Source organism: Pungitius pungitius, chromosome 1, assembly GCF_949316345.1.
Source record: "Pungitius pungitius chromosome 1, fPunPun2.1, whole genome shotgun sequence".
NCBI lineage: Eukaryota > Metazoa > Chordata > Actinopteri > Perciformes > Gasterosteidae > Pungitius > Pungitius pungitius.
This window is the reverse complement of record NC_084900.1, coordinates 18342905-18368991: the sequence shown is the minus strand read 5'-3', so window position 1 is coordinate 18368991 and position 26087 is coordinate 18342905. Positions and strand designations below refer to the sequence as shown.

Genomic DNA, 26087 nt, shown 5'->3' with positions numbered 1-26087 from the left:
GTAGGCTGGGACAATGAGATGTCTGCCATCTTGCTGCTGCTACATTTGCTTCCACCATCTGCCCAAGGAAGAAAGAGGCCGGGAAAGCTTTCAGCATATCAAGCTGTAGATCAGCTCATTAGATTTCAAAAGGTATGCTTAAAGGGTTAGTTCACAAATACTTTATTTTTTTTGCTGATTATTTACTTACCCCCCATGTCATCCAAGAGGTCCATGTCTTTCTTTCTTCGGTCGAAAATAAATAAAGGTTTTTATGGAAAATATTCCAGGATTTTTCTCCATATAATGCACTTCCATGGTGACCAACGGTTTGAGGGTTTTAAATGACGGTTCAAATTCTGTCTCAATGTAGCTTCAGAGTCTTGATATCATCCCAGCAGAGAAATAAGGGTCTTATCTAGCAAAACGATCGGTCGTTTCCAAAATGAAATTCCACAATTGCACAAGTTGTAGAATCTCAAGATGCGCCACACATTACTCCATGACGTCGGAGGTCAAGCGGAACATAGACATAAGCCCATTTAAAGGGGTAGGGAAGCGCGAAAAACTTTCAAAATCATCCGATATCTTTGTTTATTATTAATTCATAAATATATGTATTTTTGGGGTAAAGGGTGTTTAAATTAGTTTTTACCGCCTACTTTCTTAATGTCTTTGCATGACCTTTCCAACATCATGATGTAATGTGTGGCAGATCTTGAGGTTTTACAAGACGTGCAATTATGGTTAAAAAGTATATTATTTTTATTTTGAAAACAGATCATTTCTCTTTAAGACCTTTATTTCTCTGCGGGGATTGTTGAGTTTTTGAAGCTACATTGAGAGACATTTGAACCGTCAAACCGTTGGTCACCATGGATGTGCATTATATCGAGAAAAATCCTGGAATGTTTTCCTCAAAAACCTTAATTTCTTTTTGACTGAAGAAAGAAAGACATGAACATCTTGGATGACATGGGGGTGAGTAAATTATCAGCAAAAAATGTTTTCAAAGTGAACTAATCCTAAAATATGTCTTCCATCACCGCAATCTTATGCACAGTTGGAGGTGATCTGATCTATTGTCAGAAGTTAGTCACCAAAACAATTCTGTTGAATATGTTTTGTTGTAGGTTGGAAGCAGTGTGCAGCAGCATCAAGACAACATCACCATAAGCAGTCAGTCCTACCTTCTTGCCCAGGGATCCACACAGAGCACCATTCACTCCTACTACATTGTGGTTGACAAGCATGCCCTTCCATGCAAGGCAACAGGTTCAATTAGAGCTTTTGACGAACTCTTTAAAGCCCATTACGTCTTTGGTACCTCATACAGTTATTCCCTTAGCAGCTTTTTCACTTGTGCAAACAACCATCTACAACATCAACATGGGGGAAACAAATGTTATGACCATGGTCATTTGTGTACGGCCATGTGCCCTGTGTTGTTCCTTTTTGTTCTTTTTCTTGGTTTGTATTTTCTTCATCATGCAGTATTTTCTTTCTAGACAAGATTACTTATTTTTGGTTTAGTTCTTCATACGGGATAGGCCGTTTTGTGCCACCAGATATTAATTACCTTATGGAAACTATTATTTCACCTTAATTATGTTTGTGAAAATAAATAAGTTTATAATTTAAAGGTTATTTGTTTGTGGCTGCTTGGGAGACGGGGAAGATGGGGCCTGTTCATGTTGCGTCCTAGGCACCCCTAGACTGGGGCGTAACACAAAGGAGACTCCTAGAGTTGCAGAGTTGAGGGCAAGAATGCTGCGTTAGGTAAAACTATGAAGTGTTTCTTCTTTGCAAAAGTGACCATGGAAGTCCAAGCAACCTTGTTAAGCACTTTAAGGTAATTCATGGGCTATCTACAGGCAGGACTCTTTTTCTGAAGTGTGGTCAAGAAGGATGCTCACGTTGTTTTGGTGGTTTTTCAGGTTTAAGAAAGCATCTTAATAAATGCCATGGAAGCAGTTCAGTTGATTCTGTAGAAAATGATCTTTCATATCCTCAAAGTACCGTCAATACAAGTAATGTATGGTAAACATTTTGTGATGTTAATGATGGTACACATTTCTGTCAGAGACAAGGCAATGTGTTTGCAATGTAAACTCAATTACATTGAAATGCTTTATTTATTTATTTTACAATAAATTGTAAGTTCTATGATCTAGTGTTTTTTGTGCTCGTTTTTATTTGAATTGTAGTTCAGTAACACTGCATATGATTAATATATTAAACACTGTAGAGAAATTATTACACTTAAAGTGTCTTTTTTTAAGTAAAATTGTAGATAAATTAACTCTGCTTTGTAATTATATTACTCTTAACCGTATGATTAAACTATAGTGTTAAATACTTTAACACATTTCATTGTTATTTTTTTACACAATATCGAGTAGAATTAACTCTAAAAACTTGACACTGACCATAGAGTAAATTCTACACTGATTTCGAGTGGGACCAAATGTTATCTGAAACTGAGTCAAATTCAACTCTTTAGGAGTTAAATTAACACTTCTGTTTTTACTGTGGTATGGCCAACAGGTTGAAAAGTGGGGAACAAAGTGGGGTGTTACATTTTCTGTAGAGAAAACTAAAGTGAAGTTTTTTACAAGGAAGAAAATCAAGGAAAATATAAATGTTAAACTATATGGAAGTAATTTAGAGAGAGGTAAAACATTCCGTTTTTTAGGAGTACAATTTGACACAAGGTTAACATGGAAAGAGCATATTAAAAATGTAGAAGATAAGTGAAAGAAAGTAATAAATATGAGATGTTTAACAGGAACAGAATGGGGAGCAGATTATAACTCATTGAAATACATATATGTGAGGTTAATAAGACCAAGAATGGATTATGGAAGTATGGTGTATGGATCAGCGACCAAAACTTTACTTAGGAGGCTTGATGTAATACAGGCAAAAGCATTGAGATTATGTTTAGGAGCAGTTAAGACATCGCCAGTGTGTGCTCTACAGGTGGAAGCCGGAGAAATGCCGTTGAGCATAAGACGAAAACAATTGATGGTAAATTATTGGGTTAATCTTAAAAGACATGGAGATAGTCATCCAACTAAAAGAATATTACAAGATAATTGTGAAAGGGAGAGAGCACAAAAGTTCAGTTTTGGGTGGATAGGGGATCAAGCAGCTAGAGAATTGGGAGTATATGAAGAGGAATTCTGCTCAACTGTAATATGGCCTGATACACCGGTATGGAAGTTAGAAACAATGACGGTTGATTTTAAATTAAATCAAGTAAAAAAAGAAAGAATATTGATTTGGTAGCGGAATGTTATAGACATATAGAGGTTAAATATAAAGAATATGTTCAGATCTATACAGATGGATCAAAGGATCCAGGAACAGGAAAGACCGGATCTGCAGTTTACATTTTGAATCAAAGAGGTGAGATAAGTAGACGAACCACAAATGATCTGAGTGTTTATGCAGTTGAGTTATATGCTATATTGATGGCACTAGAATGGATTGAGGAAAACAAAATAAAAAAAGCTTTAATTGGCAGTGATTCAATGTCAGCTCTATACAGTCTCATGACTGGGGTGTCTAAGAGTCATCAGGATTTATTGTATGCTATATTGACAATCTATACTAGAATAAAAGGAAAAAGTTACGAAATTCAAATGGCTTGGATTCCTGCTCATATTGGTATTGTGGGAAATGAGAGAGTCGACAAGTTAGCCAAACAAGCTGTTAAAAAAGAGTATATTGAAGCAAATATTAAGCTGTCAAAATCTGAGGGAAAGAGTGTAATATGGAAAGAAACCATTAGAAATTGGCAACAGCAGTGGGATAGGGAAAATAAAGGAAGACATTTGTACACTATTCAAAATAAAATTGGGGTTGTGAAGAAAAGGGGAGGAAATAGAAGAGAATAAATTGTTATGAGCAGATTAAGGATAGGTCATAGTAATTTGAACAGCACACTTCATATTATAAGGAAGCACCCAACGGGTTTTTGTGGTTTTTGTCCGGTTGCAGAAACAATAGAGTACGTGTTAATGAATTGTAAACAGTATGAAATACATAGGAAAAAAGACATTTTTTATACAAATAAATAAATCTGTCTTATCTGTTATCTGTTGTTGTGCCTGTGCACTTTATATGTTTCACCGTGAGAGTGTGGGAAACGTTTTCTCGATTACCTGTATGCCTGACATGCAGGAATTGACAAATAAAGCTACTTTGATGATGGAAGAGTTAGGAAAGACTGGAATAAAAGGGACAGGAGTGAAGGAAATACTAGAGAGTGGGGAGAATGAACAATGTAGAGAAACTATTTTAATTTTTTTATTAAGAACAGGTCTGGTGAAAAGAATATGATGTAACAGAGAAATAAATCCGGAAGATGGCGGTAGTGCAACATAAAAGGATGCAAGCTGCCGATAAACCCTAAAGAAGAAGAAGAAGAAGTTCTGTGTATGGACAACAGGACTGATTAGGAGGTGAATCCCTCCACAAGGTGTCAGTAGCGAAACATTAAGCTTGTAAATTCACCAAAGAAGAAGAAGCAGGTGCAAACACGTAATTTCCGGGAAGTTACACAACCGTTTTCCCTGAAGACTGAAGATACAAAGCTACGCGTTCCACGTTAAATCGAGACATTTTTCGGCGTGGCCGTGCGGTGTGTTGATCCGGTGATCACGTGAGTCGAGCGCGGGCCTCTCCCACCGCGAAATGAAAAAGAAGAAGAGCTCCGAGAAAAAACGCCATGTGGTGGCGTGGGCCAACAAAGCCGAGTGGGACCAGGTCCTGGAGTACCTCTACTCCAAGGACTGCGCCCTGCAGAGGTTCGCCCTGCAGAGGGTGTCTGCGTGGAGGGGCCGGTACGCCAACAGCACCCCAGTGGCGGTGGACTGCACAGCGGACCTGGTGAGGTGCCAGGTGCTGGACAGGTCGGGGAAGCTGGACGGAGACGATCTCGTCCTGCTTTACGGGGCGGGCCTGGTGAGGTTCGTCAATTTGATCACGCAGCGACAACAGGGGAAAACAGCCCGTCCCCTGAGGCGGCTGGCTGGGCACCTGAACATCCCCGAGTGGGTGGTGGACCTGAGGCACGCCGTGACGCACAGGAAGCTCCCAACCCTGGAGTGGTGTCGAAAGGGATGCACGGTGGTCTTGGAGTGGCTCCAGCAGGCATACTGGTCCAGGCAGTTGGGAGGGGTGCCCAACGAGGACTGGGAGTCTGAGTCGGATGGAGAGAATGAAGAGGCAGACCTGAAATGCCAGGAGGACGAGCTCCTCGCAAGGCAGGAGGAGATGGAAGCCTACACGAATGCCCGGGAGCTTCTGATATCGTTTGAAAAGGAGCAGTACCAGGCCTTCGGTGGACATCCTGAGGACAAAGAGAAGAACTTGTGGCCGGCCCCCTTTGCAGACATGAGCTGGTTACTCGGCGAGATCAAGCAGTTTGCTTTGCAGTCAAGTAATTGGCTGATTGACGTGTTGCTGGAAGACGGATTTCTAGTTCCGACTGCAGAACAACTGGAAACGTTGGGCTGCGACCCCTCTGGCGCCGGCGGTGCCACTGAACCCAGACTTCCTCAAGTTTTCCTCCGCTTTTGGCTTCCGCTCCTGAAGGTACTCAACGCACCCCTCTTTATTCACCTCCTCCTGGAGAAGCTGTTTGTTGAGCTGAAGCTGCTATCTGAAGAGCAGAATGCTCACCGGGCTTTCTACATCTCGGCATGGATTTCTGAAATTATTGTCTGCAACAGCAACAAATTTGAATACCACTATGAATCAGAGGGACGGAAGAGGGCTAGAATGAAGGACAGAGTCTTTGTAAACCGCATCCAGCTGAGGTGGCAGCAGCTGCTCTCTGCATGCCTGGATGCTCCCTGTGTCAGCACCCCTCACTTGCTGCAGCTGATCCTGGACGATATGGAGCATCCTCTCCCTCTGGAAACCAGACACAGGCTGCTCCAGCTCTGCTCCATCTACACACGGAGTGCAGACTCTGAGCCCGACACTCCTCTGCAGAAGAAGCAGCCTGTGTACACGCTGGAGAGCTTGCATGAGAAGCTGCAGCATTCGCAGTGGCGCTCTGCGGCTGAAGCAGAGAGAAGAGAGTCCTCCCATGAGAACAAATGGGCCGATGTTCATGCTGAAAAGGCCAAATTGCTCAGAGGCTCTCCGTGGCAGGTGTGCAACGATAAGGTGCTGTGGAAGAACTATCCTCTCGGCAAAGTCCCCGGACAGTCGGATGACCCTTCGCGCCTCATGCTGGAAAACTACTCCACAATGACCGTCTTCGACCAGCCAGTGGAGTTGGAGAGCAACACAATGCACAATGCCCCAGGATCCTCTGCAGCAGGGAGAACAGCTGATGGCCTTCTTTGGAACCCCAGTGACATCAATAAACTGAAAGCTGGACTGCAACTTTTTTGATTCATAATGAAGCTGTGAAATCAACTCCTGTAGCTGTCAACACAGCAATAAACTTATTTTCTAGGTTATTTTGCAACTTGCAGAGAAGAGACAAAATACTTAAAATAGGTCAATGTTAGTACTAGGTTGAGGTAAGAAATATGGAAAGTAAATTGATTAGTTGTCATTCACCAGCTGAACAGTCACAGGCTCAGCATCTTAAATGTGATCAATTGTTGCTTTTCAGCTTTCATACCATGAAGAATAGCAACTGTTTCTATCACATTGTTACTGAAAAGTAGTCCGTATACTGGCCCTGATAAAAAGGAAAAATGCATTTCAGTTGAAAATCCACCAGAAAAATATTGTTTTAAGCACAGGGTGATTTTGTGTAATACATTTTCTTTTGTGCACTTGCAGTTAATAAAAACTTTCTAATCAAAGCAGTGTGAGTGTGATGTTTTTTTTACTGTAAGATTCATGGCGTGTTTGGAAAGTATGTCTAATGTGGGGCAAAGTGACTTAACACAACAGCCATGTAATGAAAACTTTTATGAAGCTTTGATTTGTTTTTCTCTGACAAGTGTTCGTAAAACTGATCATATGACTGCGACATAGTAGCCTACAAGAATTTTATTTTGAAAACTTTACCGGAAGTCTCTTCGCAGAGCTGCTTTTCGAGCCGCGGCACGCGCCATTCTCCTGTTTTTCAGCTGGTGGCGTCTGGGCGCGCATTCTGTTACCAGTGCCGTTTCGTCAGAGGGTTGTGTTGCAGTCGTTTACCATTTTGTTTGTGTCAAAGCTTCTTTAACGGAACGGTAAGTTGTTTATAGAAGAAGGCCCGCGAAAACATGCTGCGTCACTCGGTACCCTAGCGTCAGTTCACGGCGCATGGCTTTAGCTTAACCGAAATGATAGCGAACACCTTCCGTTCAACTAGCATAAGATGTTAACTTTAAATAATCGAATGAAATAACAATGTCCAATGTGTGTTGGGGTTGTTTTTAATGTAGAAGAACATGGGAGCATCCTGTCAACTAACTTGGCGTTGGGACTAATGAGGCCTAGCGGTAGCTAGGACGCTAATGTCAGGACTCCTAAAATGGCAATAGGTATTCGTTAGGTTGTTTACTGACCTAGTAAGCTACATATTGTGATAGTCATGCACAAATAGGTACGTTATTTACGGCACGGTCTATTTTAGAGCATTCTTGTTGAACGCCGACCTGTGCTAACCTCGGGTAACAATGCTAGCAGGCCTCGGCTACAAGTCGCCCAACGTTACGTTGGTGAAACGTTTAGACACGCGCAGCCTCGCTATTCGTCTTCTATAGGAACACTGGGCCACAGGCTAAAGGGGTTACCACACTTAATCAGAGCCGAATTAACGAAATACACGTTTACAATAATGGGACGTCCATTAAGTAGCAAGTATAGCTTCACCATCCCGTTCACACTAAGCTGTTGAACCTGTCGCTTGCTTTTAGCCTGCTATGAAATGAATAAAATACTAATTAACAGCGCTTCAGTGACTGAAATTAGTGTCAAAATAATACATTTCCCAGATGAATTTGGTTTGCTGCTGGATTACACACTGAGGGTATATTATTGTTGTCTCCACAGGTGAGGAATCTCACAGGGTATTCCGGACAGCTTCCTTGCAGTTTGACTGCCGAACCACAATGATAACAAGGAGGAGACGCACTGTGAACCACACAGCGGTTCAGCCCCTGGAAGTTGAAGTGGTGGAAACTGTCAAAAATTTCTCCAGTCCATCTGACAGTTTCCCATCTGAAGATGTTGACAACGCTGGATTAGAACTAGATGACCTGTTTGGAATTGAAGACTTTAAATGGACACTTGAAAGAGATACCGCCTCCTCGCTTTTTGATATTGAGTTGGCCAATCTTGGCTTCAGTGCCAAAGACCAAGATTCCGAGATTGAGGCTTCAACAGCATCATCTCCAGATAGAACGTCGTCCGACTCAAGGATCAAGAAGAGGCAAAGCCACTCAAGCCACATGATCAACAAAAACGCCGTTGCTGCTAGATTAAATCGCCTCAGGAAGAAAGAATACGTCAACAGTTTGGAGAATAAAGTGGGCGTCCTGTCATCAGAAAACAACGTGCTCCGGCATGAAAATTCTCAACTGACAAAGCGAGTGGAAGAGTTGGAAGATGAGACCAGGTACCTGAGGGCTGTGCTGGCCAATGAGAGCATGTTAGCCCAGCTCTTGTCCAGACTGAGCGGTGTGAATGGGATGAAATTATCTTCCTCGCTTTTCCAGGCACCCAACGCAAACGACCACGACTACGCCATGCCCAGAAAGCGTGTAAAAGTGGAGGAGAAAGAGACAGCATGTGGCGTGTGTCTGCACGTGGACAAGAACCACGTCTCAGTGGAGTTCTGCACCAAATGTGCAGAGAGTGCAAGCACATCGCTCAAAATGTAGGGTCAAGTACTTTTCTGTTTTCAGATATTGCGGCTGAACTTTACCCAACGTCTTGAGGGTGGATCAACACTGTTGAACTAGTTAAGATTACCTCAGAACTGCTGAATGTGCATGTGTTTTAGTGTAATGATGATTTAAGTACACGTTACTGCTAAACCTTGTTGACAGTTTCTTCTAGGTAATGGTTGATGCACCATGCGGGATGAGTGGCTTTCTGAACACCTTTACCTCCTTGACTCCATGGTAAGGATCAGACAAGAACAGACTTCTTTAATTTTTTTTTACAGGCCTGAGGCGGTCATCAACAACCTCAGTACTTCTGTTTTGATACAGATCTTCTTCCCAGTTAGTAGATTTTGTGTACTTTTGTCGATTTCTTTTACTTACGTTTTGTTTGTTGTAAATCTAACTTGAAGTATAATGAATACCAAGATGTTATAATATGGGTGAAGCTCCACAAAGAGAGATCTGGTATCAAATTGGAAATGCTAAAAAAAAGGACTGCAAATGTTTCATTTGCTAAGGAATAATCTCTTTGTGAAGCGGCACCATTGTACCATTGAATGTTTTTATTTAGCGCCACCTATTTTTCTTTATGCTAAAGTGGATTCTGCTGGGGGAAGGTGAAGAGGCTGGACAAGCTGCTGCCAACGTTGCCTGGTATTTTTTTAAAAGGTAGTATTGGTAACAAATGGTATGCGTGATCATATTTCATTCTCAACGTCTGTAGCTTTTGTCAGCGTAGCAAATTGAGCATTTTGGGGGGCTTGACTACAGCTGCTCAATTACTCCTGATGTGATGCTATCCGATTTAATAGTTTCATTATGTCTTGTATATATTGACTCACTGGAATGTGTACAGCAAATACATCCCAAATTATCTGATTTAAGTGGTGAAACAGCCATCTTTGTAACTTTGTGTATATAACTTGAATACATATTGTTTGAGGCAAATGATGTTGGACAAATAAATCATATTTTCATTAAGTTTGAGTAACCAATATCTACTGTGTCTTGTTCTGTGCTGTTGATATTAATGCATCTCTTTTTCTCTTTCTAAACAGCAAGCTCTCTGCCGATAATGGTCTTACTTTTCCTGAACATTTGGGTCAAGTCTGGTAAAGGTTTTCAAAACAAATGACCACAACCTCATTTGATGGAAGTACAAAGCATGCAGCATGCGGGGACCACAGGGAGTACTCATCCTGCCCATTCTTAGCCCATTAACTTCAAACCATAGCATATACATGTTTTAATGCTTTAAAATCAGATTTTATGATGGACCATTTCCATTGCTTCTATTGGAACGTGTCCAAGTGGAAATGCGCTGGTGAATTAGATACTGGTGGTTCTGTTTTAATGTCCCAGCAAACTATTATAATCAGCCAGCACAACCGCTCTGTGGCTCCTTAAGTGGAATCTCCATTAATAAATCCTAATATTACGCAGTGGCACTGCGCTGGTGATTGACCTGGTCCCCCTGGTCTGCATGCGCTCACTCAGAGTGCAAACCCCAGTGGACTTTTAGGAATAGCAGCTACTTTTACAAAAATGCAATTTATGTCGTTCTGTAATTCTCACAATAGCTGTCATCCGGCGGGTTGGATTCATCGTCATAGACTTGAGATTCTTTCTATTAAGTCAAGGAGTTGTAACAAATTGCAATGTACTTTCAACCATTCGAACATTTTAAGGGCATTTATGTACAGCCTGTCAAGAATTATGATTCCTGATTTTGACTTATTTTAATTATCTGTCTTCATGGAACAGCGTTATGTTACATTACATGTCATTTAACTTATGCTTTTATCCAAAGCAACTTACATTGTGTTTTTAATGCATGGTTTTCTACATTTTGCCCAGGGAGCAGTTAGGTGTCTTGCTCAGGTACACTTTGACATGACGCATGGGGCAGCCAGGATTCAAACCACCGGTTCCCAGCACACCCTCTACTCCATGTGCCGCCATCGTTATGTTACTTTATTAGATGCACCTTGCAAGTAAAAGGTTGGCTTTAGATTGGCCTTAATTATTTGTGGTGTACTTTCAACAACGAAACTCACAGATGTTGGTCCACATTGACGTGGCAGCATCACGCAGATTTGTCTGTCTGACATTTATGATGAATCTCCCGTTCAGCACATCTCCTTCCTTCCTCGTTGTGATGCTCACTTTGAACTTCAGCAAGTTGTCTTCACCACGTCTACATGCATAAAAGCATTGAGTTCCTGCCATGTGATTGGCTGATTAGTAATTTGTGTTGACAAACAATGGAACAGGTGTACCTAGTAAAGTGGGCAGTGAGTATACATCAACTTACACATCTGGCATCAGTATAAAGTATTGCGGTAATATCTGTATAAAGGAAACCATATTAGTTGTGAAGGCACACGTGAAATCAAGGACTGGACAAACTCACTTCAAATATTATACAGGAGATGATGACATCCACCTGCAGTCAAACAAGCGCACGGTGTGTCCATCCCCCTGATGAACGTCAGCCAGCCAAGAACACGGGCTGAAAGCTGTAAAAGGATTCTAAACGTTGTGTACACAGAGTTGGTTCACTTGTTAGAACCAGATACAAAGACGAAGGGGCGAAACAAGAACCGACCACAGAAAATGATTTACATCAAACGTTTTTTCTAAAGGAATTTAAAGTAGTTCTTTTTCCAAAACTGATTTCCTGATGCACTTTGTTCAAAAGTAAAAGGCCTTTGTTCTTAAAAAAATCCAAAGGAGTCTGAGGAGCTCTGGCTCAATCGAGAACAAATGGTTTGGATCATAAAGGGTCATGTGAAAAAGTATTTGCCACCTTCCTGGTTTCTTTGTGTTTTTGGTTTGTCATCTCTAACTATTTTTTATATTAGACAAGATGCATTTTTTAAATTATTGGTGGGACAGCGGTCATGAGATCTCACATCGCTGTACAGTTTGCTGAGTGTTTTGTTCAGCCACATTATGTTTGAGCATAAACGTCTCAAGCTACAGCGCCTCAATCAGATTTGAGACTCGCTCTGGTCTTCATTTTGCTTCTAGCAGGTGGACCTGCTGGGGGGTTTGATCATTGTCCTCCTGTTTTTCCATGGTGCTGGAGGTCTTCCAGTGCTTTAAAAATAATCTACAACCTTTAAATCAAATCTGTCTGTGATGCATGAATGGTGAAACGAGTGGGGCCTCGCTGCCTGTAAACACAGGCGTCTTTCTTTAGACCGCCCGAACATCCAGAGTTATTGGTTCCACTCAGAGGCCTCCTTTCATTTGACCTTCTAAGTCAAAGACACATCCCACGCGTGCTGATTTCCAGTAACAAGTCATTCTCAGGAAGGTTTGTGTGTTTCCAAATGTCTCGATCACCGCCCTTATCCTTCTGTGGACTTTGGTCAGACTCGTGTGCGTCATTTAACTATCTGGAGCGCACAACCATGAATAGCACCTCATCACGAGTTAAGGCAAGAACAGTACAAGTCAGTTACTCTGCTTTACATATCTATATATAGATATATATATATATCTATATATATATCTATATATAGATATATATATAGATATATATATATATATATAGATAGATATAAAGCAGAGTTAAAGACGGCGCAGGTCATCTCTTTGTTTAAAGGGTCATGAAAGAATCATTCTTAGTTTATGATTATTAGAACACGTATCTGGTCACTGTTTAAATGCTCACCTTGAAGACATGAACACCCTTCATGATATGATCAGTTTTTGCTTTTGAATCATTTATCCTTGTGACCCTCAAATCACTTCCAGTTTGGTGGCCTCTCCCTTTAATTGCACTTACCTTTGAAGAAGATATTCAAGATAAAGATAGCCAAGTTGTTGGGTATATTGCTCCTGAAGGACGAGACTACATGAATTCATTACAATCTATGTGCTCTTAACCCTTTCAGTGACTAAGAAACTGCTCTAAATGGGACTCTGCCTGGGGGGCTGGAAGTTTAAAACATACGGACAGTCTTAAATCGTTGGGAACAAACAACACAAGACCACAAAGACTTTGTCAAAGTTATTATTGTAGAATACTTTGATGTATTTTTTCTTTCATACAGACAAAAGGTGTTGGACTTAATTTCCATTTAAATTCTCTTAGATTCCCATACAGATTTAGTCTACAGTATACAGGTGTGTTCTTTCTCATATATAGATATTTATTCGCTTAAATAACAGGCAGGTAACTCTTTAATATGTCAATAGTCTTTATGTTTTGTTGTCTTTTTTTTGGTCTTTTTTCATTTCAGCACAGTTAAGGCTGCATTTTCTGTCTGCAGAACAGCACCGCGTTGTGCAAGAAGGGGGACCATCCCACACAATATTTACAACAGTATGTATAATGAATAATGCAAAACAATTCCCTCCAATCGTAACATGGCAGTATATACTTGTAGATCTAAAAGAGCAGCCTAACAATGCATGGATGCATTGCACTTCTGCAGTCTCTAGCTCTGCATCATCCGGCCCTTTAGATCATACTGAGGAACATCTGTATTTCCTGTTCCCTATTTACAGAGTGGTGTCTCTGGTCTTAAGAGACGAGAAGCATCTCTCCACCTCTGCACACTTCAGGGGCTGTTCAACGGACAGAAAACTCAGCCCTCAGAATATGCTCGGGTGAATGATTAACTGTCTTTTTCTAAAATAATCATAATATACAAGAGCCTCCATTTGTTGTCCCCCACTTTACAGAAAGCAGAAAGCAGAAAATTCCCCAAAATAAACAAAGAAAATCAAGTGTAACAGGAACATAGTACCTGTAAATCAAAGATGCACATTTGGGCGATCTGTACAGAAGTGGAGCAATTGTACAATTTATAATTTTGATAAATATAATATATTATTTTTCACATTGTGTTTTGCCGCCTAACGTGATGTAACGTGGCCGGACGGATGGACAAAGATGGCTGGAACTGGACAGTCAAATTTACACCACTAGATAAGACTGTTGTTTCCCTGTGTGTGTGTGTGTGTGTCAGAAAGCATTGATCGAGCTGTGCTAAGAGGGGCTAAAGTAGAGTAGGTTGTGTGTGTGTGTGTGTGTTCGAAGGGGGAGAAGAGAGCAGATGTGGAGAGGTCATAGCACACAGTATCCTAAACCATTTACCAACACATAAAGAGTGACATTAATGATACCAAATGCATGCTTTAAAACAGACAGACTAATACGATGTCACCTCGGGCCCACGCCCAAATGGTGGTGGAGAAGATGATGCTGATGGGCAGTCAAGGAGACGGGGCTCCCAGAGAGCATCCTCCATCAGGACGCTCCGCCCTCTCACCGCGTGTGCGTGTCGTCATCACCGTCCACATAGCCGTCACTTTGCATATTGTCTGCCATTGCCTTTCTGTGGTGGGGGGATGGGCTGATGACTCAGAGGTCAACTGGGTTAACCGGGGGGGGGAGGGGGGGGGGGGGAGTGAGTCATGGTCCGAGGAAACATGGAGTCAGCGGTTCACCCACACCTAGTGCAACATGGGATGCAGGAGATGACTGGCACGGCAGGTCTGGAATGTGATGCGGCTGTTTGGAATGTATGTTCCATGGAATGTTGAGGCAATGTTCCAAATGGGATTTCTTTCTGCAGAGGGCTCATGCAGCATGTTGTGCCCTGTTTTACGTTAAGAAGTCTGAAAGTAACAACATCCTTCTACTGTTATCTAACATAGTAGCACCTGTGTCTATGTCTCCAGACAACCCAGAGATATTGGATTTTTGGAAATTCAATTCCATACATTTTCACAGCTACCCAGGCTAATTGTTCTAATCTAATGCTAAGGCCTGCGGATATGGTGTAAGGAACCGATTCACCTAATGAGATATACAGCTTCACAGGTGCAGAAATGACAATAGTATCACTCCTCACATGGCTCCCAGCATGAAAGTAACTATGTGTATTGTCTGAGTGTCCCTTAAAAGTGTTTTAAACAACTAATTATTTCATCACAATGATGTTTGACACATGGACATCACGCATGTGCTCTCATTGGTTTAGTAGAGGCTTCGGGACCAAAGCTGAATAATAACATACAACATGGGTATGACAGCTTGAGTCAAAACATCCAACAGTGACCCCCACCTCCCTCACACAGCTAGATGAAGACCTCTGTAAAAAAAGGACTGGATCAAACTGAAACCATCTCTTTGTCCACCAGGGCACTGGTCCGTGATGGAGACGGCACAAGGGCACCAAAGCAGGGCAGGTCTGATGTGAGAGTCTTAAAGGGCCACCACCTGTCACACCATTGTGTGTTTGATGCCATTTAAAGGGTTAATGCTTCCAAAGAATAAAGCTGCCACACACACACACACACACACACACTAGTAAAAGTCCAGACGAGACAAGACAAGACAAACGACACAATGGCCTGAGGAACAGCAAGAGAGAAAGCAATGCAGCGCTAACAGAAGTGAAGTGGAAGAAGATGACCAAACACAGACTCCTCAGTTCATCAGCAGGAGGCGTAGTGTGGTCTGCACAAACGTCTCACACACGGGATCATCTCATAGCAGAGGGGGTTACTACAGGGACAGCTCACTTGGACTTATGCGACTTATGAGAGATGAACGTGACGAGTTCTGTGTGTTGGCCTCCCAAACATACAAACTATACATATATATGTATACATATTTCATATATATATACGTATTTCCCAACTTTCGCAGCCAAACTATTTACTATTACGTTTAAATGAACAATATCTTCTTTGCAAGTTCTATTTTTGATATTATTTTGTTTTAGTTTTTTTCAGAAGTGACAAGACAATACACAAACACACACTAAAAGAGAGACAGGAATGACTTTAAGTTCCTCAGAACTAGAAAATCAATAAACAAACCGATGTGAATATGAATGCAAACCATTGTGTTAAGAAATGAATGAATGAAAGCATGGAGTTGAAGTGTAGTTAAAGCTTTGACAAAGCGTTTCACTCGTCCACCAGTGATCGAGAGTGGAGGAGGTGAGGGGGGGTGACAGGTAGGTAGGGGGCGATGATGCATACCAAGAGAAACAGAGCGGCTCCGCCTCTGACCTCGACGTGAGGCGAGGGGCGATGTGTTTTTTTGGAATGTCCGTCCTCTCCCCCCCAAACCCACCGCCACGCAGGACAAGGTGGCGAGAGCAGACCTGTGCATGTGTGGGACACATGTGCGTGCGGTCAGGGGGGCAGGGTGGTTGGGTTCTCCGGTGAGGGGGCGACAGATGGGAGGGTGGAGGGCGTCGGGGGGCTGTAGTTGTCAGGGGGTCAGACTGAGAGGACGTGAGGAGGGACAGTCGTAATGTTCTCAGGGAGTTGCGAGCTGAAATCTCCAGTCATTGTCCACTCCCTCCAGCACCCCCCTGTCCTTCGCTCCCTCCTGTTAGTGTGCTGAAAGGACGATTGGATGAAAATGTCAATGGTGAGTCCTGCGCTGCCCCCCGTTCTCCCTCCCCCCTCCGTTCAGCTCAGTCATAAGGAGGTCTCCACGCAGCAGCGGTGGGCTAGGTGAGGGGCGTCGAGTTTCACCGGCCTGTCCCTGCCATGATGGGTGTGGTGGTGTTGGTGGCAGTGGGGCTGACGTGGGCTCCGGTTGCCGGGGGCTGCTGCGTCGGGGCTGCTTTTGTCGCCGTGGGTGACTGTTGAACAGACGCCGCTGCTGCTGCTGTTGTTGTTGTTGTTTCGGTTGCACGGGGTCACCGGGAGGCTGTACTGGCGGTAGGGCCGGGTGGGGTGGGAGCGGGCCGGGGGCTGGGTAGGAGGGGGCGGAGGCTTGCGGAGGGCCGGGTGCAGGTGCTGGTATCTGCTGAGCTCTGATTCGTCGTCCACGTCAGTGTCGTCGATCAGCGGGATGTTGTGGATGAGGTCGTTGATGAGGAACTCCGGGTGGGCCATGAAGTTGTGGATGGAGTTGCGGGATTCCGGTTTCTCCCGGCCCTCGTACAGGGAACTACGGAATGCTTTCACCACCCGCATCTGCCGAAGTTAAGGAACAGCAAAGGAGAGACCACAAGAAAGATAGAAGTTAGACATGCAAATGGGGGAGAAGAGAGACAAGGGAAGCCCAGAGACAGACCTGTGTCCTCCAGCAGACAGACAGTGACAGACAGATAGACAGACAGACAGGCGGAGACTCAGGACCAGGTGGCTACAGCTAAAGTTGATGAAGATAATACCTTCTATATGCTAACCTAATGGTTTTGGTATTCTCTATAAGAGTGGATTCCACCAAATCAAAGCAGTGTTCTAAACTATTTCAACATTTTGGTAAGATTTGGCCTTTTTTTTACTCCGGAGAGTTAGATTAGCAGATTGTGTGCGTGGTGACTATGAAAGCACATCCACTAGCGAGTTAGCTTAGCTTAGGATAAAGATTGTTGTTGTCTAACCAAATCCAACCTCTCAAAGATCATGAAAAGACAATTATGAAGATTCAAAAAGCATACAAATTGAGGCGCTTATGTCCACATCTGTTTCTTTGCTAGGTCTCCATGTCGACAACTCCAGATGTTAATAAGTGAGCTTTGGGGGACTAGGGTACTACGTCTGAACTGGATAGTCTGCATCAGCCTCTGGCGACACATGGCCACTGTGCTTCTGCCAGTTCCTGAAACACAACACCTCAGTGCCTGGTGCATTTTGTTGTCATTGGACAGAGCTGGGCTAGCTACGGCCAGCCTCTATGCTTTAGCTAAGCTAATCGGCTAACATCTGGCTAATGTAAATGCCAAAGAGGCAGAGATCTGAAATACAAAGAAAGTGAAGGAGTGTCCTCCAGCTTGTCATGTGATTAAAGCTCAAAAGAAAAATACATAAATGGAACCTTAGGAAAAGGGTTTCCAACCATCTGTGTGTATCTATAACCTCAGCGTGGAACTGATTTCTTATTAATTTTTAGGAATGCCTCTTCCAAGAGTGACCGTGGATTAGTCCTCACTTATCTTCCACTCAAAGATATCAAGTGCCCACCTGATCCTGTCTGTCCCCAACAGACCAAAAATAATGTAAATGAGTTGACTAATGTCAGTTCTCACACAGCAAACACACAAGAGCATTTAGTGTACACCAATACAACATACACACCCTTGTGTGTGTGTGTGGGTGGTGTGTGGAGAAAACACCCATACCTCAGCACACTGGGAAACATGCATGCACACACACATTTGAGGGGGGTTGTTAGGCACAGATGGAGAAGAAGCAGGAATGGTAAGTGTGTTTAATGATCAGTAAAAAAGTAATGGCAGGAAACTGTACTCACTCAAACACATTGACCGCCTCACAGTGACACGCACACACACACATGCAAAATGCACTGCAGCCATGCAGCAGTGAGCGACAGAGGAGACCAGTGATCTAAATAATGCTGATGCTGATGGTGAAGCTGCTGCAGGATCGAAAAAGCAAAACAAACAAGTGTTACAAAACGGAACGGCGGCATAGGTCGGATTTCTAGAAACAGAAGATGATCGGTTCACGTGCAGCTCGGCCATCAGCACTGTGGCAAGAAAGAGGCAGCTGGGTCACGCTGAATCACTCTTATTCTCTCTTTCTGTCTCACACACTCACACACACATACACTCATAAGAGTGGGGGCTATGAGCGTACTTGGAGGTGCATCACGCAGTGTATGGTGTATGCATGCAGAAAGACATCCGTTGCTATTGCACTTTGCTCCATGCAACCTTCCACCGAGCCCAAGCAGAGGAAAAGAAGCAGCATGAGCTCGACACAAACAAAGAAAGTTCAATGCAAGTAACAGTGGCAGGCAGAGCCCTATATAGGGACCGGATCAGAGGCCAGATCAACAGTGAGGAAGCTTTGAGTCACCAGTTGGAGTCCCAACTGTGATTATGAAAGGCAAATGGCGATCTCTATATATGACTCTGCCATATATGATAGACTGACAGACAGAGAGCCGTCAAAGAGCAGTAGGTTCAGTGCTTATCTGTTTTTCCAAAGAGCCTGTCAGACGGTAGAAAAACTCCTCATGCAGACTGAGAAGGTGTCAGAATGTTTGTTTTCATTTGTGTCCCGAGGACAGAGTAAACTTTCGAGTATATAACGTCCCCAGCGTGACCACAGCGGTCTGGAGGTCAGGGCATTGCTGTGTCACTTATGTGTCTCTTTCTCTCCCCCTCTCTCCCTGTTGGCTCTTTCAGCAGTGCTTGATGGAAAAACCATGATGATTAAAGTACCAGGAGGAAGGTAGAGAGGCTGCTCATGAGAAGAGAACATAAAGACGGGAGAAGCTGTGAGGAAGATGGCTGCTTAATGGCTCCCGTTTCCCACCAAGAGGCTGGACTCTGATGTGATGTATTGACTCTGCTCTAATCCACAGCAGCCCCTCAGCAACAACTTCCTCAATTCTATGCACATTCTCGTTTTTATTCGACTGAACGACTGAGGCCAAAATCTTTTTTAATAAAAGTAGTTTAGCAAAGGATTGAGGAGCTGAGGGTGGATTTGAGAATTGGTCTAAACATCTTGTTTGCTCAGGGTTTCTTGTTTCATAACGTATACATGTGTATTGCAGACGGATGCAACTAGTTCCGTCTGAAATGAAAACACACCAGATCCCGAGATCGGTTCTAAAGATAGATGGGTCACCAAGGCCCAGCACAGCTCAGGTGGATGAAAGCATGAAACATCTAATATCCTTGTAATATCTCCATTCCATATCCCTGGACTCCTCTCTCACCCAGTGATGATATATTTGTCTGTCAAAGCCACGTAGGTGACTGTGTCTACGTCAGAACTCACGCACATCATACTGCAGCACGCTATGTGCCAAAACGGAGGGCTGTGCCTGCTGTGCAAAGACCTCTGGGTAATGGAGTAAACTAATGACCCCGAAGCAGGGGGAGGTCAGCCTGTCTTGATAACACATTGGAAAGTTTTTGCAGTGTGTCTTTGTGAGTTTGTAAGCTGTGACTGAAGTACAAATTGTCATTTTAAATTTGAAGGACCCCTTAAAGCAGTTAATTCCAAACTGTGGGTCATGGTCCTCAGGTGGGTCACAGAAGATTTTAATTGGATTGGATTGGCAAATAAAGAGAAGAATTCTTCCACAGTCTATTTGCAGTTCACCTTTGAGCCACACAAAGAAGCGTGAACGTCTTTATTGTTCTGATACTCGTATACGCTTATAATATTGAATCTAAAGTGAAACACTAGCATACACTTTCTTTACATGAGAAAAGAGTTTACTCCTCCTAAATGCATTTTAGTTTTAGTTATTTAAAAAAAATTGTTTATTATTTTTTCTTTTTTCTTTTCTCATATTTTCAAGATTATTTAATTGCAAACAACATTAAAAATGCTCAGGAGTGTTCATCTAAGTGCAAACTGCCTCCTCTCATGATTTAAGGTCTGTTGGGAAATGGGTCAGGATGTGAAAAAGGCTCAGGACTGTGAATGTGAGGTTGATTCAGAACAAACAACGTGTGAGTTCATGCTTACGAAGGATCAGTGTCACTGCCTCTCGAGGGGTTTTTGCCAAGTGGAACAAACTGAAAAGTTATTGAATAGGTTTCTATGGAATATGGTCCAGATATTAATGTGCACATTTTTACAGCGTCCAACTTCTCATCCAGCTCCTTTTCCAGGTCACAATGTTAGCTTCTTTAATGGCCAAACACCTAGATGACTACTAGCATTCCCATCAGCCCCGGCCACACCTCCTGCTTAGTGATGATTAGCAACCTTTAGCATGCTAACCAAGATGGCGCACATGGTAAACATTGAACCCGCTAATGCATGTTAGCTTTGCCATTGTTGACATATATTTAGCATCTGCACAACAGGAAGTGATTCAGAGAAGCAGCATTTCCCTTCTTGTCAATCCATTTGGTTTTATCAAACCAAATCCACTAAGTGTCACACTTCTGTTGGCGAACACATGTGGACGCAACAAGCTAACGAAGGGGACTGTGAGCTGACCTTGACTGCACACGCCACGCCGTTATCACACTAGCTGTGTGTTCTGTCAGGCAGCCAGTATTCATTAAATATGTCACTTTTAGAAAGTAACATCTAGTGTCTGTGGCGGAGACATACAACAGTGAGGCGTCAGCACGCCTCTCGGTGCCAACAGGCGGTGGAGCGGCGTGGGGAGGAGGGCAGCTTGGGATGGAAGGAGGGAAGGTTGACAAAAGGGAGCAAAGAAGGAAAGGAGAAGCAACTGAGAGGACTGATGAAGACAATCAAATGAAGGGACAGCACAACCACACACAGGCACGCATAAGCACACGCTCACACACTGACGTACACACAAGTCAAACTGCGGCTCTCAGATGTGTCAGCAGATGCGCACGCTTAAATACACTTGCAAACGAGACACGCGCAGAACTGACATACAAAGAAATCAAAAGGAAACATGAGAGGTAGACGCTACTCTAGTTAGGGAAGGAAGGATGATAAAGGGCATGAGGGAAGGATAAAGGAAGAAACAAAGTTAAAAAAAATTAAGAGAAACCAATTAAAGAAATCTTATCGGTGTGCTACACAAGAGGCCGTATTTAGATCTGGTCGAATCTAAATACCTCTACAATAAAAAAACTACTTATGAAGAACAATAAGAATCCATTTCACAGAATAGGTCTGCAAACAGGGAACCTGTATTATCTTGTAAATATAGAAGAAAAAACAGCTGTGATGGAGAGAGAGAGAGGGAGGAAAAAAACAGATTGCACAAATAGGAAAAACCTGGAGACGTTGGGGGGGGGAGGGGGAGGGGGGACTTGTGGCGTTGGAGCTGTAAATACTGTTACAGAAACAACCAGTTGATCACAAAAGCAGCACCGGACACAAGTGAGAGGAGCAGAAGAAGGAGAAAGAAATCAGCAGTGAACCCTTTCTTGACTGTAGTCTTGGAAACAGGGCTTTTATACTCGAAGGTTTACCCTCCCACACGAAAGCCTTTTGGTAAATAGTAGAGTGGAATCAAATCGTAGCGTTTCCTACAGTAGCAGCCACAGAGTTGTTACAGGACACTACATCCACTACTCCACATGAAGCAGGTTTACAGCCCGCTGGGCCACACGGTCACACACACTCGGTGCAGGAGGAGCAGCCATCTGCTCTGAGCTTTAGGCCGGTCCTGGCCTTGTAGGACAGGGCTTCATGTCCGTCTCAGACTGAGAGAGCAGCAAGCCGCCTCCTGCACCCACCAGCACTCAACAGGGTACGCACAGGACTGGGACCGAGACTGGGTTCGGACCTGACCGGATCAGACCAGAACCACACAGCCGGTCGGGACTGGGTGCTGTTCGAGAGAAGGAGGAGACATTGCACACACGAGCAGCGAGCGGAGGGAGGGGGGGGGGCACACAACCATAGATAGTAATAATACTGCAGTCCACGTGCCGTGCAGCAGTGTGTATCTGTGTGTACGAATGCGTGCGTGTGAGAGAGAGAACGTGGCTGCAGGTGTGCACGCAGGTATGCGTGTCTGTGTGTGCACATGCGTTCGGCGGACTCACTCCCAGGGGCTGGGCTGGTATTGGCTGTAGCCGCGGAGAGAGCTACGTGAGAGGGGGTAGAGATAGTGTTTACGTCGTGGAGCTGACTGAGCACGGAGGAGCGCCGCCTCACCGCTCCCTGAAACGAACCGCTTCGCTTGAACGTGCTCACTACCTCCATCTGCAGGACAGAGACAAAACAGCAGCACTCAGTGAGGGCAGGAGAGTGTGCGCGTGCACGTGAGCCTGTTGTGGCCCATTAAAAATGTGTTCTGTCTGAGCCCAAATGTTAGAAACAGCATTCGAATTCCCTTTAACGGCGACTGAGTATCCGTGTTGTTTGACTGTCTACAGAAGCGCTGGGAAAAGAAACTCTTCTAAGTCTGATCTTAATGGTTTTCTTTCCTCTGTCTTAAGGGCAGCGATGGTAATGATCTTCAGAAACATTTCAGAATTTCTGATGTTGAAATTCTTATTACATCCCAACAGAATCGGAAGCCTGTCTAACTAGACGCCTGTAACAACAATATCTATTACCAACGCCGTCTTTAAGGACAAAAATAGTTTATATAGTATATCAATTCCTAAAAAGAGTTTATTTCTGAAGTTACTCTCTTCCTCTGTTAAAATAGGTGGAAACGAGTTTTGGCTGGTCCTTCCCATGAGGATTACTAAGTTCACATTGTCCACTGATTAGAGCATTAGCACAAGGAGAAGTTGTGACCTTCAGCTTCTCGTGTGTCACCTGTTTTCACTGATTAAAAGAATCCCGTCTGTTTCACAGAATTTAGAAATGTCTCCACTCCGTAAGTCATGAACACAGGATAAACAAAGAGAAACATTTGGATCAGACTTTCTTCTCACTCTGATAATCATTGACAAGCATCACAGAGAAAAACTGTGTGTGGGTTTGCATGCATATTCTTTATGTGCACACTCCGACCCTCCTCATGTCAATCTACACCAAGGAGACACTTCTGAGGAGGTTGGTAGCAGCTTGTTGTGAAGTTGACGCTGTTTTGCGGGCTAAATGTACTTTCTCACAAAGCAGTGTAACACAAAGGATCAATCAATGCAAAAAAGAGTCAAGCGAGTCAACAGCCTGTCTGCTCAGCAGTAGCTAAACAATGTGCACACACTCACACACACAATCACAGCATTTATCCTCTCTCATGATGTGCACGAGCCTCTAAAATACCACTTCCAAGGTAGATAAAGCCATTCACCCACAGGACAGACAACCTAGCTGTGTAGGAGAGAAAGAACTGGAATCATTATCTGAGGCACAAGTCAGAAGAACTTCACAGACAAGATGAGATGCAGACTTTTGAAGAGCAAGAAGACTTAAGACAGTGTTTGAACTAAAAGAAGAGTCAACAATGCAGTTTATCTCTTCATGGACTTTGCAAAGATACTCATCCTTCATTTGAGCAGCTTAAAAAACGCAAACATCAGGTATTCCCATTGAGATTTCTACATATTCCATAAGTGCGTATTAGGTTTTCATTATTTATCTGTAATTCAGGTGAATCTACTGGTATGTAATGACCCAGGGAAGCTTCTGGTTCTGGAAGCCTGTCCTGTGAAAGAGGTTTGGTTGAGTTGGTTTTGGAAGGCGGATCACAGTACCTGGGTCTGGATGCGGTTGAGTCCTCTGAACCAGAGGATCTGTCCACGGCGCAGCTCTCTCTCAGCACAGTCAATCTCCTCCTCATCCTCCGCCATCTCCTCCCCTTCCTCTTCCCCGGGCTCCAGGCCCAGCCCCGCCTCCTTCAGGCACGGCAGCCGCTCTGTAGGCACCGTGGCGATTACCTGGAAGCCAGGTGTGTTGGGTTGTTATTTGACCAGAAGATGCTGGCATGCCGTTATAGTGAGGAGCTCAGAGAACGACTGACCAATGGCCGGCAGTACACTGCACTTCTGAAGGAAACTTAAGAGGGCTAAATACCAGACAACAGTTCTTGTTTACAGCAGGTGGGCCAGACCACCATTGGTACTTTCCACTGAGCATCAGTGATGTTGGTGAGAAGAGGAGCCTGAGAAGAGCTACGACATGTAAAGAGACTAAACCCAGCCAAACCCTGCTGCACAAGTATCAGCTGATGAGAGCAGCGTTCCTCAGGTTGTGACTCCTCTCTATTGGAAATACTTTTGGGGATTGGTTATGTTGCCAAATGGGACGACAATCTGCATGATGTGTCTAACCCGGTTGTGCAATGAAAATAAAAAAATAAACCTTTGCTTCGAGACTCCGAGAGGCTCTCCAGTGCATCATATTTACACCTTAGGAGTTAGATGTCACTCACACTGCATGATTTTAAAAAAGAACAGGTGTCAAAACAGGTCATTACATGATCACATGTCTCAATAGGTCGTGTCTAGAAGACCTCCTGTGACCTCAAGTGCTAAAAGTCAATTCCTAACCGCAGAGTGAGAGTGTTGGAAATTGTGGGGCATGAACTAGGACTTTGTCCGTATCACTCCTCGTGTGCTCTGTGACTAAACGCGGACATACTCATCACGGCTTCCTCCTGGTGGAACATCTGTGAAGCCAATCACGTCGAGGGAAAACCAAATCCTGACGCTAAGTTGTTTAGTGTCAACAGTCAGAGATGCGACCGTCGGGTAGCGTTACCTTGGCTCAAGCCTGGCCTCAGTGAAAGCCTGATGGGGGCCAGGCCCACAGCGGCTCAGCACAGCTGCTTACCTGTCCCCAGAGGAGCTCGCCAACTCCTACGAACAGACACCAGAGCCACTGTTCCATGTTGAGAGGGGCACAACTGAAGGGCTTCCCTCCCCACTGCACGATCACGATCTGCAGCACAAAAACGAGATCAATCAAAAAATAAATCTTGTGAATGACTCATTGTTATTGTGGATGATTTTGTGTTGAAATGCCATGTTGTATGACCTAACCCTACTTTCAATACTCATATTCAGGCTTTACTTTTAGAGAGCAAGAGGTGACTTAGATGGTATGGACAATCACCAAAACTCTGCACCCATCTGTAGAAGAAGAACAAGCTTGACTTGACCAGTCAGCTTACTTACACACTATTGAGTTGAGTCTGTATTAACAGCATAATACAGAGAGAATTAGAAATGAGAAATGTCTTCATATAAAGGCCTGGTACCCTTAACGGTTCAATTAAATTATCTAAATAAAATGCATGGATTTTCAGCTGTATCCCATCAAGTGTCCGTTGTGTCTAATAAGATTTGTCATTCTGAAACTCTCTACATGTTTGGAAAAAACACTTAATCAAACATTTATTTTATGGGCTATGGATTCTAAACAACATAAATACAACATACCAAAGATCAAGATGCCCTCTCCGTAGAAGATTAGATCAAAGGTCAACCCTACCTGCACAATAAAGGTTCCCACAACAATACTGCAGAAGATCGGGTTGGCAAATATGCCGTCAAAGACATTTCTCTCTCCGTGGATCTTGCGCGCGTTGATCTCGTTGAAAAGTTGCATGAGGACGAAGGTGTTGAAGATGATGGTGTAGTGCTCGGAGGGAGGGGAGTGCAGCGGTGCGTGGCGACCACTGTCGATGTTGAAGATGCGCTCGCCTGCAGGGGTTACAAAGGAGGAGGAAGGATTCGAGATAAAACAGCATTCATCAGCTGTAGTTCGATCTCCTACAGGCCAAATGAACACGGGGGCTGTGTGTTCGTCTGTCTCTTCTTGCTTTATATCTTTTTGAATAAATCATGCTGGAATATAAACCTACTCATCCGAATGCCACGAGACGTCTCCTGATCAAAGCCAGCTAAAACAGTAGAGGAAACGCAGGCCTGGTTG

At 43.7% G+C, this 26087-nt stretch overlaps 3 protein-coding genes across 5 annotated transcripts in view; 2 read left to right on the top strand and 1 right to left on the bottom strand.

Moving 5' to 3' along the window:
* Window positions 1-4482: 4482 nt before the first annotated feature.
* Window positions 4483-6818, top strand: las1l (LAS1 like ribosome biogenesis factor). Its single transcript, XM_037480617.2, has one exon. The coding sequence runs from the start codon at window positions 4681-4683 to the stop codon at window positions 6391-6393; it is 1713 nt and encodes a 570-aa protein (XP_037336514.1). The 5' UTR covers window positions 4483-4680; the 3' UTR covers window positions 6394-6818.
* Window positions 6819-7028: 210 nt separating this feature from the next.
* Window positions 7029-9822, top strand: crebzf (CREB/ATF bZIP transcription factor). The gene is made up of 3 exons (XM_037456970.2): window positions 7029-7190; window positions 7996-9068; window positions 9430-9822. Exon 2 carries the CDS (start codon window positions 8055-8057, stop codon window positions 8823-8825), a length of 771 nt encoding a protein of 256 aa, XP_037312867.2. The 5' UTR covers window positions 7029-7190; window positions 7996-8054; the 3' UTR covers window positions 8826-9068; window positions 9430-9822.
* A 3382-nt stretch (window positions 9823-13204) lies between these two features.
* atp2b3b (ATPase plasma membrane Ca2+ transporting 3b) overlaps window positions 13205-26087 on the bottom strand; it is a 39571-nt gene continuing 26688 nt past the window's right edge. The window contains exons 22-26 of one of the 3 annotated variants that reach the window (XM_037477895.2): window positions 25644-25855; window positions 24984-25091; window positions 23906-24088; window positions 22344-22457; window positions 13205-16793 (exon numbers count right to left, since the gene is read on the bottom strand). In XM_037477895.2, the coding sequence (XP_037333792.1) occupies window positions 16290-16793; window positions 22344-22457; window positions 23906-24088; window positions 24984-25091; window positions 25644-25855 (1121 nt within the window). In that variant the 3' untranslated portion in view covers window positions 13205-16289. Of the gene's footprint in view, window positions 16794-22297; window positions 22458-23905; window positions 24089-24983; window positions 25092-25643; window positions 25856-26087 lie in introns of all 3 variants that reach the window. The other 2 variants (XM_062562895.1, XM_037477893.2) reach the window with 2 other exon arrangements.